The sequence below is a fragment of the Brassica rapa genome, chromosome A08 (genome assembly GCF_000309985.2).
Source record: "Brassica rapa cultivar Chiifu-401-42 chromosome A08, CAAS_Brap_v3.01, whole genome shotgun sequence".
In the NCBI taxonomy this organism is placed as follows: Eukaryota; Viridiplantae; Streptophyta; class Magnoliopsida; order Brassicales; family Brassicaceae; genus Brassica; species Brassica rapa.
The window spans coordinates 8,533,468-8,547,699 of NC_024802.2; the positions used below are offsets into that span (position 1 = coordinate 8,533,468).

Sequence of the window (14,232 nt, forward strand, 5' to 3'; positions counted from 1 at the left end):
ATTGTAATATTAGGGAAAATTCGGGTTAAATAACATCTGTTACGTCAATTTTTAAGAGTTTAAGATGTTGATGATTGAATTAAAAAAGTTAAATCACTACAAGAAAACGTAGCAGTAACAACGGCGTTTTACGAGGAAATAATTTCCTCGTAAATTTACATACGCTTTACAACGCAATTACGACGAGACATAACTTCGTCGTAAACTCCATGGTAATTTACGACGAAACGTTTTCGTCGTAAAGTCAATGTAAGTTTACGACGAAAGTACGTGGAATGCGAAATAGTTGTAAACGTTACATCGACATTACGACGAATCGTGTTAATGTATTCAATGTGCTTTAACTTACCTAAATTCGTTGTAAACGCGTTGTAAATTTTCTATGTAAAATCCATGTAAAACTTACCATATTTCTCTATATATATGTCATTTCCCACAACTCTCTTCCTCACAACACACAACTCTCTTCCTCACAACACACAACTCCTCATTCAGCCACCAATTACTATTTCGAAGATAACGATAACGAACATGAGTCATTCGTCTGTCTGCCAATTCAGTGGAGCGACAAGGAGAAAATGGAGGGAAGTGCAGTTGGTTTATACTTGAGTGGAACCTCCGACCATCGTCAAAGGTTCCTCTCAAGTACAAACCAGCTGCACTTCCGTCCACTTTCTCCTTGTCGTTCCACTGAATTGGCAGACAGACGAACGACACAGGTTCCTTATCGTTGTCTTAGAAATAGTAAATGGTGGGTTAACAACGCAATTACGACGAAACCAACGAAACCAAATTTCGTCGTAAACCCATGTAATATTACGACGTAAGTACGTCGAAAAGAAAACTTTACATCGATATTACAACGAATCATGTTACCGTTATATTTAGGTGAAAAACTTATCGAAGTTCGTTGTAAAGTCGTTGTAAAAAAACTATGTAAAATCCATGTAAAAGTTTCCTTGTAAAATCGTTGTTATATTTCAACTACCCAACTCGAAAATTTCTCTATATATATGTCATTTCCCACAACTCTCTTCCTCACAACACACAACTCTCTTCCTCACAAGACCCAAACGGAAAAAAAAATTTAAAAAAAAATAGAAGAAAAAATGGTCGGTGGCGGTAGTATTTACGAGTTACGAAGTTGGATGTATTTGCACAAAGATTCCGACGGGAGAGTGACGAATGCATTTCTGAACGGGCTAGAGACATTCATGCACCAGGCGGGCTGTACACCGATCACGCAGGAAAGCGGTAAGATGTTCTGCCCCTGTTCAAAATGCAAGAATTCAAAATTTGCACGTAGTGAAACTGTATGGAATCATTTAGTAAACAGAGGATTTACACCACAGTACTACATTTGGTATCAACATGGAGAGGGTTATGGGGGAAATGAAGCTAGTAGTAGTAATGCTAATTTTGAGGATGCTCATCATAATGAAGAACTGAATCATGTGCATAATGAACATAATTATCATCAAGAGGAGCAGATGGTAGATCATGATAGGGTTCAAGATATGATTAGTGATGCATTTTTAGAAACAACTACAACAATAGCAGATGGAACTGGAAATGTAGAAGAACCTAATTTGGATGCAAAAAGGTTTTATGAAATGCTAGATGCTGCAAATCAACCAATCTACACTGGTTGTAGAGAAGGTCTCTCTAAATTGTCTCTAGCAGCTAGGATGATGAATATTAAAACGGATCATAATTTACCTGAGAATTGCATGGATGCATGGGCGGAGTTGTTTAAAGAGTATTTGCCAGAAGACAACGTGTCTGCTGAATCTTATTATGAGATTCAGAAATTGGTTTATAGTCTTGGGTTACCCTCGGAGATGATTGATGTTTGCATCGACAACTGCATGATCTACTGGAAGGAAGATGACAAGTTAGAAGAGTGTCGATTCTGCAAAAAACCACGATTCAAACCGCAAGGCCGTGGGAGGAATAGGGTACCGTACCAAAGGATGTGGTACCTACCAATTACAGACAGATTGAAAAGATTATATCAATCTGAGAGGACTGCTGCGTCGATGAGGTGGCATGCCGAACATGTCCAGAGAGATGGTGAGGTTGCACATCCATCAGACGCAAGAGCGTGGAAACATTTCAACAAGGTACACGGAGATTTTGCTACAAATATTCGGAATGTCTATCTTGGGTTATGCACCGATGGATTTAGTCCATTTGGAATGTCTGGTAGACAATATTCTTTGTGGCCAGTCATTCTTACGCCGTATAATTTACCGCCGGATATGTGCATGGAACAAGAATTTCTATTTTTGACCATATTAATCCCAGGGCCGAAGCATCCAAAACGGTCTCTTGATGTTTTTCTTCAACCGTTGATAGAAGAGCTAAAGCAATTGTGGTCAGAAGGGGTGAGGACGTACTATTGTTCCTTGAAAAACAATTTTACGATGCGAGCAGTTCTGATGTGGACGATAAGTGATTTTCCTGCTTATGGGATGTTGTCTGGCTGGACAACACATGGAAGATTATCTTGTCCGTATTGTCTTGGATCCACGGATGCTTTTCAACTGAAGAATGGTAGGAAGAGTTGTTGGTTTGATTTTCATCGTCGGTTTCTTCCACTTGCCCATCCGTACAGAAGAAATAAGACATTGTTTCGACACAAAAAAATTGTGAGAGACAGTCCTCCTCCATATCTCACCGGCCAGCAGATCGAAGCGGACATTGATTATTACGGAGCTCAGGAAACAGTTAAGGTTGGAGGAAATTGGCATGTTCCTGGAAATATGCCTGATGGGTATGGTGTATCTCACAATTGGCATAAGAAGAGTATATTTTGGGAGCTACCCTATTGGAAGGATCTTCTCTTACGCCACAATCTGGATGTCATGCATATCGAGAAAAACTTTTTTGAGAACATCATGAATACATTACTTAACGTCCCTGGGAAGACAAAAGATAACAAAAAGTCAAGGATGGACTTACCTGATATTTGCTCAAGAAGTGAGTTACATATCAAGAGCAATGGAAACGTTCCTGTTCCCATCTTCCGGTTGTCATCAGCAGCCAAAACAACCTTGTTTGACTGGGTTGCATCGGAAGTTAAGTTTCCTGATGGTTATGTTTCAAATATGTCAAGATGTATTGAACGAGGTCAAAAGTTCTCCGGAATGAAAAGTCATGATTGTCATGTGTTTATGCAACGACTGCTTCCATTTGCTTTTGCCGAGCTCCTTCCAGCAAATGTCCACGAAGCACTTGCAGGTAATTATAAATTTATATATATACATATGTTACGAAATGTTATTAATTTGATTCCTTTTAAAATATACAGCCATCGGAGCATTTTTCAGAGATCTTAGCACACGTACGTTCAAAGAAGAAGTCATCGAACAACTTCATCAGAACATTCCGATCATATTGTGCAACCTGGAGAAGATATTTCCTCCTTCATTTTTTGACGTCATGGAGCATCTAGTTGTCCACCTACCGTATGAAGCATTGCTTCGTGGACCTGTTCACAACGGATGGATGTATCCGTATGAGCGACAGATGAAACATTTGAAGGGGAAAGCAAGAAATCTTGCAAAGGTAGAAGGTTCAATAATTGCAGGGAGTTTGACAGCCGAAACATCTAACTTCACATCATACTATTTTGCTCCAACTGTTCGTACGAGAAAAAGAGTTCCTAGGAGATATGATGATGGTGGAGTACCGACATCATATCCAATTGATGGTGTTCCTGACATTTTCTGCGAAATAGGACGGTTTGATGGTAAAACGAAAGAAGTATGGTGGTCATGTGAAGAAGATAAACATAGTGCCCACACATATATTCTGCTCAACTGCGAGGATGCAATGACCCGTTACTTTGAAAGGTAAATATTTTTGTGAATGTTAATTATATGAATTAAAATTAATTATGTATGATTTGATTATTTGTTCAATTTGCAGGATGTTTGTATCTCAAGTTGAAGAAGCAATACCAGGAATATCTGCAACTGATGTGGATACACGTAAAGATAAGCACTTTGTCAAGTGGTTAAAATCACAGGTAATATATCTCATACTATTATATTAATTAAGTAAGTGTTTAAGAATATATATATGTTTTTTGCAGGTTGATTATGACGATCCTTATTATCCCGTATGGTTTCACGAATTGGTTCAAGGTCCAGTTGCAAAGGTCACCACATCACCTATGTATTTCACACGAGGATTTACCTTTCACACATATGAGTATGGGAGACATCGGGCAACGAGTAACTACGGAATATGTGTGAAAGGTGAAACAGACTTTTACGGGATATTGCAGGAGATTATTGAAGTGGAATTTCCGGGTTTATTAAAGCTAAAATGCGTCTTCTTCAAATGTGAATGGTTCGATCCTGTTGTGAACCGAGGGATTCGGTATAACAAATTTGGTGTTGTGGATGTCAATTTTGGGAGAAGATACAACAAATTTGAGCCTTTCATTTTAGCTTCACAAGCCGAGCAAGTTAGCTTCCTTCCTTATCCTCGGCTTCGAACTTCCGGGATAAACTGGGTAACTGCTATCAAAGTTACACCTCGTGGACGCATTGTCGTTGGAGAAGAACCGCCCTTGCAAGAAGAAGACGCTATCACTGAAGTTGAGGTACCAGAACAACCAATTCGTCGTAAATGGAAAAACGCGGGCCTGGTAAATTCGTCGTAAATGGAAAAACGCGGGCCTGGTAAATTCGTCGTAAAATTACGTCGCTTTTACGACGAATCCTAATCTATATAAGGAGACGCCGAGAGCGAGGCTGCCTCGCTCATTCCTCCCAAATTCCTTTGCTCTCTCTAAGGTAAACTCTCTCTTCTCTCTTTTTTTTTTTTTAAATTAGTTTAGGTGATTAGTTAGGTAACGGAATTAGTTTAGGTGATTAGTTAGGTAATTAGTTTAGGTGATTAGTTAGGTAACGGAATAATATTTTTATTATGTCGTAATTGATTAAATTTATTTTAGTTTTTTTAGATGGCTCCTAGAAGAAAATCCAGAGCACCTAGCTATAGAGATTTGTTTGGCGACGATGGTTCCGGTACATCTTCTTCCGGTCCATCGTCTTCCGGTCCATCATCCTCCACCGCAGTTCCAGACTCTCAGCCTTCTCAGAGAGTTGCTTGGAGTCCTCCTCCACCGCATATGCCTCCACCGCAAATGCCTCCACCGCATATGCCTCCACCTCCTCCTCCAGCGGCTGCACCTGAGCCTGTCCCAGAAGGTGCAGTTCATCCGGATTTGCGTGTGCCTTCATATGCCCCATTCGCGAGATATACGGTAGAGGATTTGCTTGCCCAGCCTGGACGGGAGGGTTTGGATGTTCTAGACCCCGATAGACCCCGAGGAACTTATTGGTAAGTTATTAATTTTTATTACATTAAAATTTAAATTATTTTTATTTTTTAACGGTTAAATTGTTTTCCTTTCAGGTTTGGGGCTAACAACCGTGTTGGCCGGAGCGTTTCGAAAATGATTAAGGGTTACTACGACGGGGCATATCCGAACTGGAGCAAGACTCCAAATCACGTTAAGATCACTTGGTTTAAAATGTTTGCGGTAAGATTTTTAAATTTAATTAAATTTTCACTTTTAAATATGTATATATTTTTTAAATATTATTATTAATTGTAATTTTTCAAATTTTTTGTGTTTCAGCAAAAGTGGCATTGGTCTTTGGGAATCACCGAGATGGTGAAGGCGGAATTCGTTGCAAAAGCAAAGATCCGCCTCTGCAACACAGTCTCCGATTGGAAGGACAAGTGGGAGCTCGACGGGTATGAGGGAAAGCCCACTGAGCTCACGAAGGATGTGTGGGATGGCCTCATCGCCTACTGGAAGCACCCCTCTTCGATCAAAAAGGCCAATTCGTGCTCGGCTTCTCGAAGAACGAAGGATAAAGATGGTAATTTGCCCATGCTTCACAGAACCGGCCAAAAACCACATGCAGGCATCCGTCTAGAAGTTGTAAGTTTTGTTTTTAAATATTTATTTTAAAATATTCAATTAATATAATTTTTAATATTTTTTTTTTATAGTTGGAGAAGACGGGAGTCTTACCATCTCTGTCTGACCTATTCAAGATGACTCACGCCACATCCGACGGAGTTTTTGTGGATCCTGCATCTGAGAAACTCGCTCAAGCAGTGGCTACTCGGATTGAAGAACGGGAGACGCAACTAACTCAGGAGTCTCCCGATGGATTACCCGTCACATTGTCCACCGAAGAAGCCGACAGAATCTTCGAAGAGGTAGTACAACTAAAAATTTTTGTTTACATTATTTTTAATAACTATATTAATATATGTTTTAATTTTATAGCTGGCTCCTAGAAAGAAGGGACGAATAGTCGGTATAGGCTCTGTTAACCAAGTTGCAAGGGCAACTTCGTCATACACTTCGAGACGGGATGAAGAGACTTCTCAGATGAAAGCTCGAATGGATAGCCAGCAGGTTCGTTTAGACTCTCTTGAGGATTTGCTAGACGTGATGGCCGTGGGAAACCCGGTTATGCAGAGAATGTTGAGTCAGAGACGAGCCGCTCTTGGGTTGCCAGTACGAGATCCCCAAGAGTCCGATCCAACCCGTCAACAGCCGAGCAACCCCACCGACTACTTCGATGATATGTAGTTTTTTTAATATTTTGGTTTGTATTATGAATTTAAATATTATGACTTTTAAATGCTTTTTTATAAATGTTTTTTATTTTCATATTTCGTTTTAAAATTAAAATTATTTAAAATTCAGAATTTTAAATAAATTCAAATTTATATATATATATATTTGAGGTTAAAAATAATATTCAAAATATATTATAAAACGAAACGTCGATGTAGGCTCGACGTAAACATTTACAACTGATTACCGTCGAAAATAATTACGAGTCTTTTACATCGAAGATTTTACGTGGTCTTTACATCGAAATGTTACGTGGAGTTTACATCGAAACATTTACGAGGGTGTTACAACGAAAATGTTTACGTGTGCTTTACATCGAATCCATTACGTGGAGTTTACCACGAAATTTTACGTGTCGTTTACGACGAATCTCTGCCCTGCGCTTTACGAGGAATATATTTCGTCGTAAACTTAACAAGTCATTTACGACGAAACATCGGTTACGACGGGCGTTTTACGACGAAACGTGTTTCGCGGTTCATTCGTCGTAACACCCCGTTTACGACGAAGTTACAAAGTATATTGCCCTCGTAAAAAATATGTTTTCTTGTAGTGAATGCATATGTAACGACCTGATTTTTTTGCTGAATATAAGGAGATTTATAATGCAGTTAATATGTGACTTGAAGATCAAAAATGATATGATTGTTTTATCCTTAAAGAAATACAAAATCATTTGACTTTTTAACTAAAAAATTTAAAGGATAGTTTATTTTAAAATGTCATGCATAAAAGTCACGAATTCTCTTTTAATAGAATAAATGTCATATATCGTTAAAGACAATATGTGGCTTGATATGATCGTTTTATCCTTAAAGAAATACAAAATCATTTGACTATTCTAAAACATTTAAAGGATGGTTCATTCAAATTTATTTTTATAAATTCAAATTTTACAAATAAAATTAAAAAAAAATAAAAATAAGATTTATAATATTTTAAAACTAAAATTAGACAACAAGAATAATACAAAAGAAACCTAATAAAAAACTTTTTAAAAAAATAAATGAAGACATAATTATTACGCAAATTTAAAATATTACAACAATACTAGTAGTCTAGTAAATTTTCTCCGGAACCTCTAAAATATTGTTCTAACAAATTTTGTATAACCAAATATGGAGCATTACGGAAATAATTTTACGCAATAATTTTGTATTTTGCTTGTATTTTAATATTTATTTATATTTATAATTTTATATTTTATATCTCACTCCATAATGAAATTTAATCCATAAATGAAGTAATCTATTTTTTATTTCTTTATCACTTTATTATCGAGTGAAAATAGAGTAGGGTTAGAATAATTTTACCCAATTTTTACTTTTACTCTATTTTGGAGGAAAAATAGAGTTTTACATTGGAGATGTTCTGACCACCTTAAACTAAGGTCGTGTCATGTACTCGATTCCGCGTTTTTCAGCAAAGAACCAAATACATTGCTTTGTAAAATCGGACCAAGTGACCAAATTACTATATAAGTACTGTATCATTCATATTATTTTTTTCTCTTAGTAGATATTAATATTTCGCAACAGAAATTACCACTTACAAGCATATGGTGAAACATTTTGCATGGAAAGTAAATATATATACTTACCAAACTTATTTATCATTCATATATTAATTCGAAATTTGATTAATCTCCGGAGATTTTTCACTTCAACGGTTCAACCCCTGCATCTGTAGTACTTGGGATGGCCACGGTGGTATCTGTTCGACGGAGGAGGCATGACTCTTCCTCCACCACTAGACGCTGCCGGTGGCGTATCATGTTTGAGAGCTCCATAGTTGAGATACTTCACCTTACTTGTTAGCATCGTACTAGATGACATCACCATACCTTTAGTTTCTTCATCTTCTTCTTCTTTTATGATCATTTGGTTCACCTCTTCCTCTCTCGAACCATCTTCTTCATCACTCTCATAACGTTCTTTAACCCACGTCTTCTTAACGTGATGCTTTCCCGGTGCACGTTCGTTTTCGGCAAACTCTTGAGAAAATGTGTAGTATTCCATGCTTGATGTGCTTTATTACTTTGAATTGTGTATATATTTGGTTGGGGTTACATCCATTATTTATAGTGGAAGATATTGGTTTGTAACTTGTTATGCCTAATCGAATCTCATTTACTTTCGTAGAAGGATAATTTAAAGCCCTCAATTTTTAGGAGGATAAAGTTATGATGCCGATGCCCCATATTGTAATTATGTATCCATTCATTAATTGTATTTTTATAAGCCGTCAATTTTTACAAAGATAAGTTATAGTTCTATATTTATTCACTACTTGCATTTTTCGGCTAAAGTTTCCAATTTTTAAATGATGCGCTATATTCTAATTCTATATTTATTCACTGATTGTATTATATCCTCTTTTATTAGGTATAAAGCTGTTAGGCATTATTTGGGGAAAAGAAATATGAAGATAGGTTCTACAATGACGTTTTACATTGTATTTATTGGCACACTTTCAATTTTTACTCTTGAATAAAATTGTATGATTCTAAAAAAATAGGTATGATTCTTTTTTTTTTTCCTTAACAACTGGGTGACAAATAAATATTACTCTTTTTTTTGAACTTGTACAAATAAATATTACTTGCTAAAATAAACAAATAAAAACTCGTGTTGATTTCATCATCATCACAGTTTTAAATTATGACAAACGAGAATCTATCTTTATATAATGAAGGAATCTAGTAACATATAATCAGTGCAGACTATGCACTATGTAAGATTACGACATGCTTTCTTAAAATTGCTCTCTTTTAGAACCTTATTCCAAAATATGCTAGTGGGCCGATGACTTAAGATTCTAAGAAGTAGCCGGCCCGTACGCTTACTTAGCTGATATGTTAAGCAACGGTCCATATTCAACGGTTGAAAACCAAAAGAAACAACTGCGGTAAAATAAAATAAACAAAGTTTTAAAAGTTAAGTTAAAATAAAGTTTTAAAAAAGTTTAATAAATAAATAAATAAAAACATTGGACATTATAAAACAAATATTGGAAAATGTAAACGATGGATTGCTCATTTTCTTCTCAGGTATGGGATTATCTAGTAAAAGGGATCTTGCGTAGTGCTCATACACATGACTGGAACACCGTAGTACTCTTGATTACAGATCAGACCATGGAAAAAAAGAAGCTTTTCTGTATCAGATATGCATTTCAAGCTGTGGTCCATGCATTGTGGAGGGAGAGAAATAAGATCAAGGATGATGATAAGCATTTGCCTCTACCAGCTCTACAGAGGTTGATCGAGAAAGGGGTCCGTAATAAGTTAAGTCTGATGAGAACAAAGGGAGGAAAAGGTATAGAAGGAGTTTTACAATATTAGTTTGGAGCTAGATTGTGAATAGAAATAATTTGTTTTCTTAGGGTTTATATTCTAGAGTTGTAAAGGAGTAAGGAGTAGTTATTCACAAAGGTGCACTAGTTGTAAACGTGTTTTTTTGATGAATACAATTTTTTTAAAAAAATGTAAACAATATTGTAAAGCCGAATAATAATTGGCAAATTTACCAACTATCGATAACTTTTCAGATAAAAAAGAACCAATAAGTTTCATACCTTTTGTATAATGTTAACAAAGTATTTCGTGGAAACAAGCCTGGCCCGCAGCAGAAGCAATCGCTTAGGACCCAAGCCTTTTTCAATTTTTTTAGGCTAAATTTTTTTATTGGTTTTTTTATTAAAAATTACACAGTTAAAACTCAGATTTTGTGTGGGGCCTTTACCACTCATAAACAGGCGCTGTGTGGAATATAGAAGAAAGAAAGAAAGTGAACAAGAACCTCAATCTTTAAACATTTCCAAATTTATATAGATACAAATTACAATGTATGGTGGAAAAAATTATAATACTGTTTATTTAAAATATATATATTAGCAGTATTTACAATAAATATTTTACCAAAAAAAACTATAAATATTGATCATGGTGATGGATGATGAGTCAGGTTCTATGATAATCATAACAATCTATCTATCTATTATTAGAAAATCATGTTTGCTTCTCTCACAGGCCTCAACGTCGGAGTTCACATAGGAAAGTCGCGCGTTCAGAAGCCGCCACATGTCCACTTACGCAAAACGCTTCGTATCATTTATTCTTCACCGTAGTGGGCTTCTTCTTCCGCGTGTTATGAGTTTGGGCTGTGGAATTTAGAACTGTGTCCGGCTCGAAAGAACAGATGATGGCGTAGATCTATTGTCACCTTCATCGTCTTCAACGATGGCAATCCTCCAGTTCTAGGGTTCATCCTGTTTTCGAGCTCTATTTAGTTAAATCATCAATGGAGTTTTGGTAGGGTGATGTGAGACAAATCTTGGTGACGTATCCTTGGACCAAGCTGCTATCATGTCGTTTCGACTTGATTTCTTCATCTCAAAACCGTTACAGGGTGCATTGAACATTGCCATTAACGACCTCCTTAAATCCTTCTACCCACTCTAAGCACGATTTTTCATTCAATGTATCTTCCCTCTTTCAAGCGGTGGATCTCTAACTATAAAAAGGTGAGTCTTGGACCCGTAGACAGACCTTTCTCCAAAAATACTCTGGCGACAAATGGGAACTCCAAGCCAAAGAGATTCTGCAACAAATGTTTGCTTCTCCGTCTCCGGTAAACACATCAGATCTGCTCTCTCGAGACGGCATGGCTTTGTGAAGCAGAACTCTGCGATGATCCCTGAATATAGCAAAGCGGAAGGAGGCGGAGTAGTTTTGGATACGAGCTTTGGTGATGAATTTGGTCGTGACCATTTTGGACACACACACCTACGGTTAAGTTTAAGAAAGGTGATAACAAAGGACTACAAGTTGCTGTAAAAGTTATTCCAAAACCAAAGGTTAGTGCTTTTTGATTTAATGTCTTCTGGTTCTGTACTAATGATGATGAGATCTGTTGGATTTTTTTGTAATCTGTGTAGTTGTGTGGAGAGAAATGAAGATCTTGAGAGCTTTGTCTGGTCATGATAACCTTGCTCATTTCTATGATGCATATGAGGATCATTGATAATGTCTACAGTGAATGTAGTGATAATGCAAGTGATTTGTTGTTTTAGGCTACGTGAAGGAGGAGAGCTTTTCGATAGATACTCTTAAGGTAAGGGAACAGTACACTTCCGACGTAGGATTGTATGTGCTATACTGAACTTGGTGGTGTGTTTTATGTGCAGAGGTGGGAAGTATATGAGTAGGACGCAGAGACTGTTATGATTCAAAAAAAAAATATGAGTTTGCATTTTGTCATCTCGGTGTTCTACACCTAGATCTCATACCTGAGGTGATTAAAAGAATCTTTACTTCTGTTTATACATATCTTATTGACGTTTTGTCGCCATCTTATTGACATTTTCTTGAAACTCTTTGCTTAATATTTTTCTGTTTATCTCAACAGAAGACACTTCTGAGTTGAATGAAATAGATTCTGGTTTTATTAGATTACAATGAGGCGAGAATCAACTTATAAAAATTGAGCTTTAGGTAAGAGACAAGTTCTTGGATATATCACTCCATCTATGAGGGATGATTAAACCAAGTTGATAAAATAGAAGATTAGAGCTTTATAGAAACACTAATTGAAATTCATCATTCCCCCTACATATCTATTTGTTAATCTGCGTCATCTTCTTTACTTCCAAATTTTTCTTTATGTTTGCTTCAGAGTCAAAGTAAGGAAGCGTTAACATTTACCTCTGGGACAAGCAGCCATAGAATTATGAAAAAGAAACTCAATGCAACTCATGAAGTGTTAAACAAATTGTGAAACACAAAAGAATATTTGGGTTTCAAGTATGCTTTGGAAACTTGGTATAGAGACTTTGATATGACTTTTAGGTTTGCAAAATGATTGATTTATATCTTCTTATCTTTTTTTGAAATACCTTTGTGTTCTTACTATTCAATCATGGTAGTGGCTAATTAATGATTGCAATCAACTTTGCAAAAAGCAATCTTTGACCGATATCTGTGAACCAACATTTAGTAAAGTTCACAAAGAAAGTGCTACAAAAATATTGACTTGCAGTTGTAAGAAACTGAGTTCGAGAGTTTATAGAAACCTTAACCCAATGTTTTATTTGCTGGCTTCATGGATACATGTGCTTATTTATGACTCATGAAGCATGAAGGTTTATTTCCATATAAACTTCAATTTTGTATTGAGTTGATTTTTGTTTTTAAAAAAGATCAGACACTGCTTCTGATTGAAAAAATCAAGTGACCATTGTCCATTCACAAATAATGATATCAACTGAACAGAATAAAGCTATCATCTTTACATTTTTACCACAAAAAAAAAGAATAATGCTAGCACAAAATTGGAAAACTTACCGGCGGTAACGGTGAATGCGAATTGCAACAATAGAAAAAAAAAACATCAGTAGTGGAAAAAGGAAGACTCTATTAGAATACTAGGGGTGTCCGCGCTTCGCGTGAAATATTATTTTATTATGGTTAAATAAGATGTTTTTGGATGATGTAATTATGTGTTCAGTATTTATTTATGAACACTACAAGAAAACGTATCTTTACCGAGGAAGTTTAACGAGGAAAAATAATCCTCGTAAAAAAACGTTGATTTTGCGAGGAAAGTACGTTGAGAAAGAAAAGCATCGTTATTTCGTCGTAAGTTAACGACAAAAAATATTCGTCGTAAAGACGATGTAAATTGACGTGGCTTTTACGAGGAAATAGTTTTTCCTCGTAAAATCCACGTAAATTTCGCGAGTGCTTTACGACGAAATATTTTACGTGTACTTAACGAGGAAATTTTGAATCCACCAACTTGGTAGGTGGCTCACGTTTTTTTTTTGGCCATACAATTAATTTTCGTCGTAATTTCATAGTAAAATTACAACTACCAGATTCGAAATTTTCTATAAATATGGATGTTGGAACATCATTTTAAACACACCAACAACAAAAAACGTGAAAGAAAAAAAAATGGCTGGCTCTGGGACTATTTACGAGTTGCGGAATTGGATGTATATGCATAGAGATGCTAACGGGAGAGTGACGAAAGAATACCTTGCGGGGCTGGAGACATTTATGCACCAAGCAGATTCAACACCGCTCGCCCAAGAAAGTGGTAAGATGTTCTGTCCTTGTCGGAAATGCAACAATTCGAAATTGGCAAACCGTGAAAATGTTTGGAAGCATTTAATAAATAGAGGTTTCACGCCAAATTACTATATCTGGTTTCAACATGGGGAAGGTTATAATTATGATCAGAATGAAGCTAGTAGTAGTAATAGCAATTTTCAGGAAGAACCGGTTAATCATCATTTGCATAATGAACATAGTTACCATCAGGAGGAGATGGTAGATTATGATAGGGTTCATGATATGGTAGCTGATGCATTCGTAGCTCATGATGAAGATGAAGAACCTAATATAGATGCAAAAAAGTTTTACGGAATGTTAAACGCGGCGAATCAACCACTTTACAGTGGTTGTAGAGAAGGTCTCTCTAAATTGTCGTTGGCTGCTAGAATGATGAATATTAAAACTGATCACAATCTACCTGAAAGTTGCATGAACG

The 14,232-nt window shown here is 36.3% G+C and overlaps 2 protein-coding genes across 2 annotated transcripts; one reads left to right on the top strand and one right to left on the bottom strand.

Moving 5' to 3' along the window:
• The first annotated feature begins 2,064 nt into the window (after positions 1-2,064).
• LOC117127096 lies at positions 2,065-4,719 on the top strand. The gene is made up of 4 exons (XM_033276369.1): positions 2,065-3,243; positions 3,314-3,857; positions 3,934-4,033; positions 4,100-4,719. Exons 1-4 carry the CDS (start codon positions 2,199-2,201, stop codon positions 4,673-4,675), a joined length of 2,265 nt encoding a protein of 754 aa, XP_033132260.1. The 5' UTR covers positions 2,065-2,198; the 3' UTR covers positions 4,676-4,719.
• A 3,422-nt stretch (positions 4,720-8,141) lies between these two features.
• On the bottom strand, positions 8,142-8,740 carry LOC103833769 (protein RALF-like 32). Its single transcript, XM_009109837.3, has one exon. It carries the CDS (start codon positions 8,695-8,697, stop codon positions 8,350-8,352), a length of 348 nt encoding a protein of 115 aa, XP_009108085.1. The 5' UTR covers positions 8,698-8,740; the 3' UTR covers positions 8,142-8,349.
• Between the last annotated feature and the right edge of the window lie 5,492 nt (positions 8,741-14,232).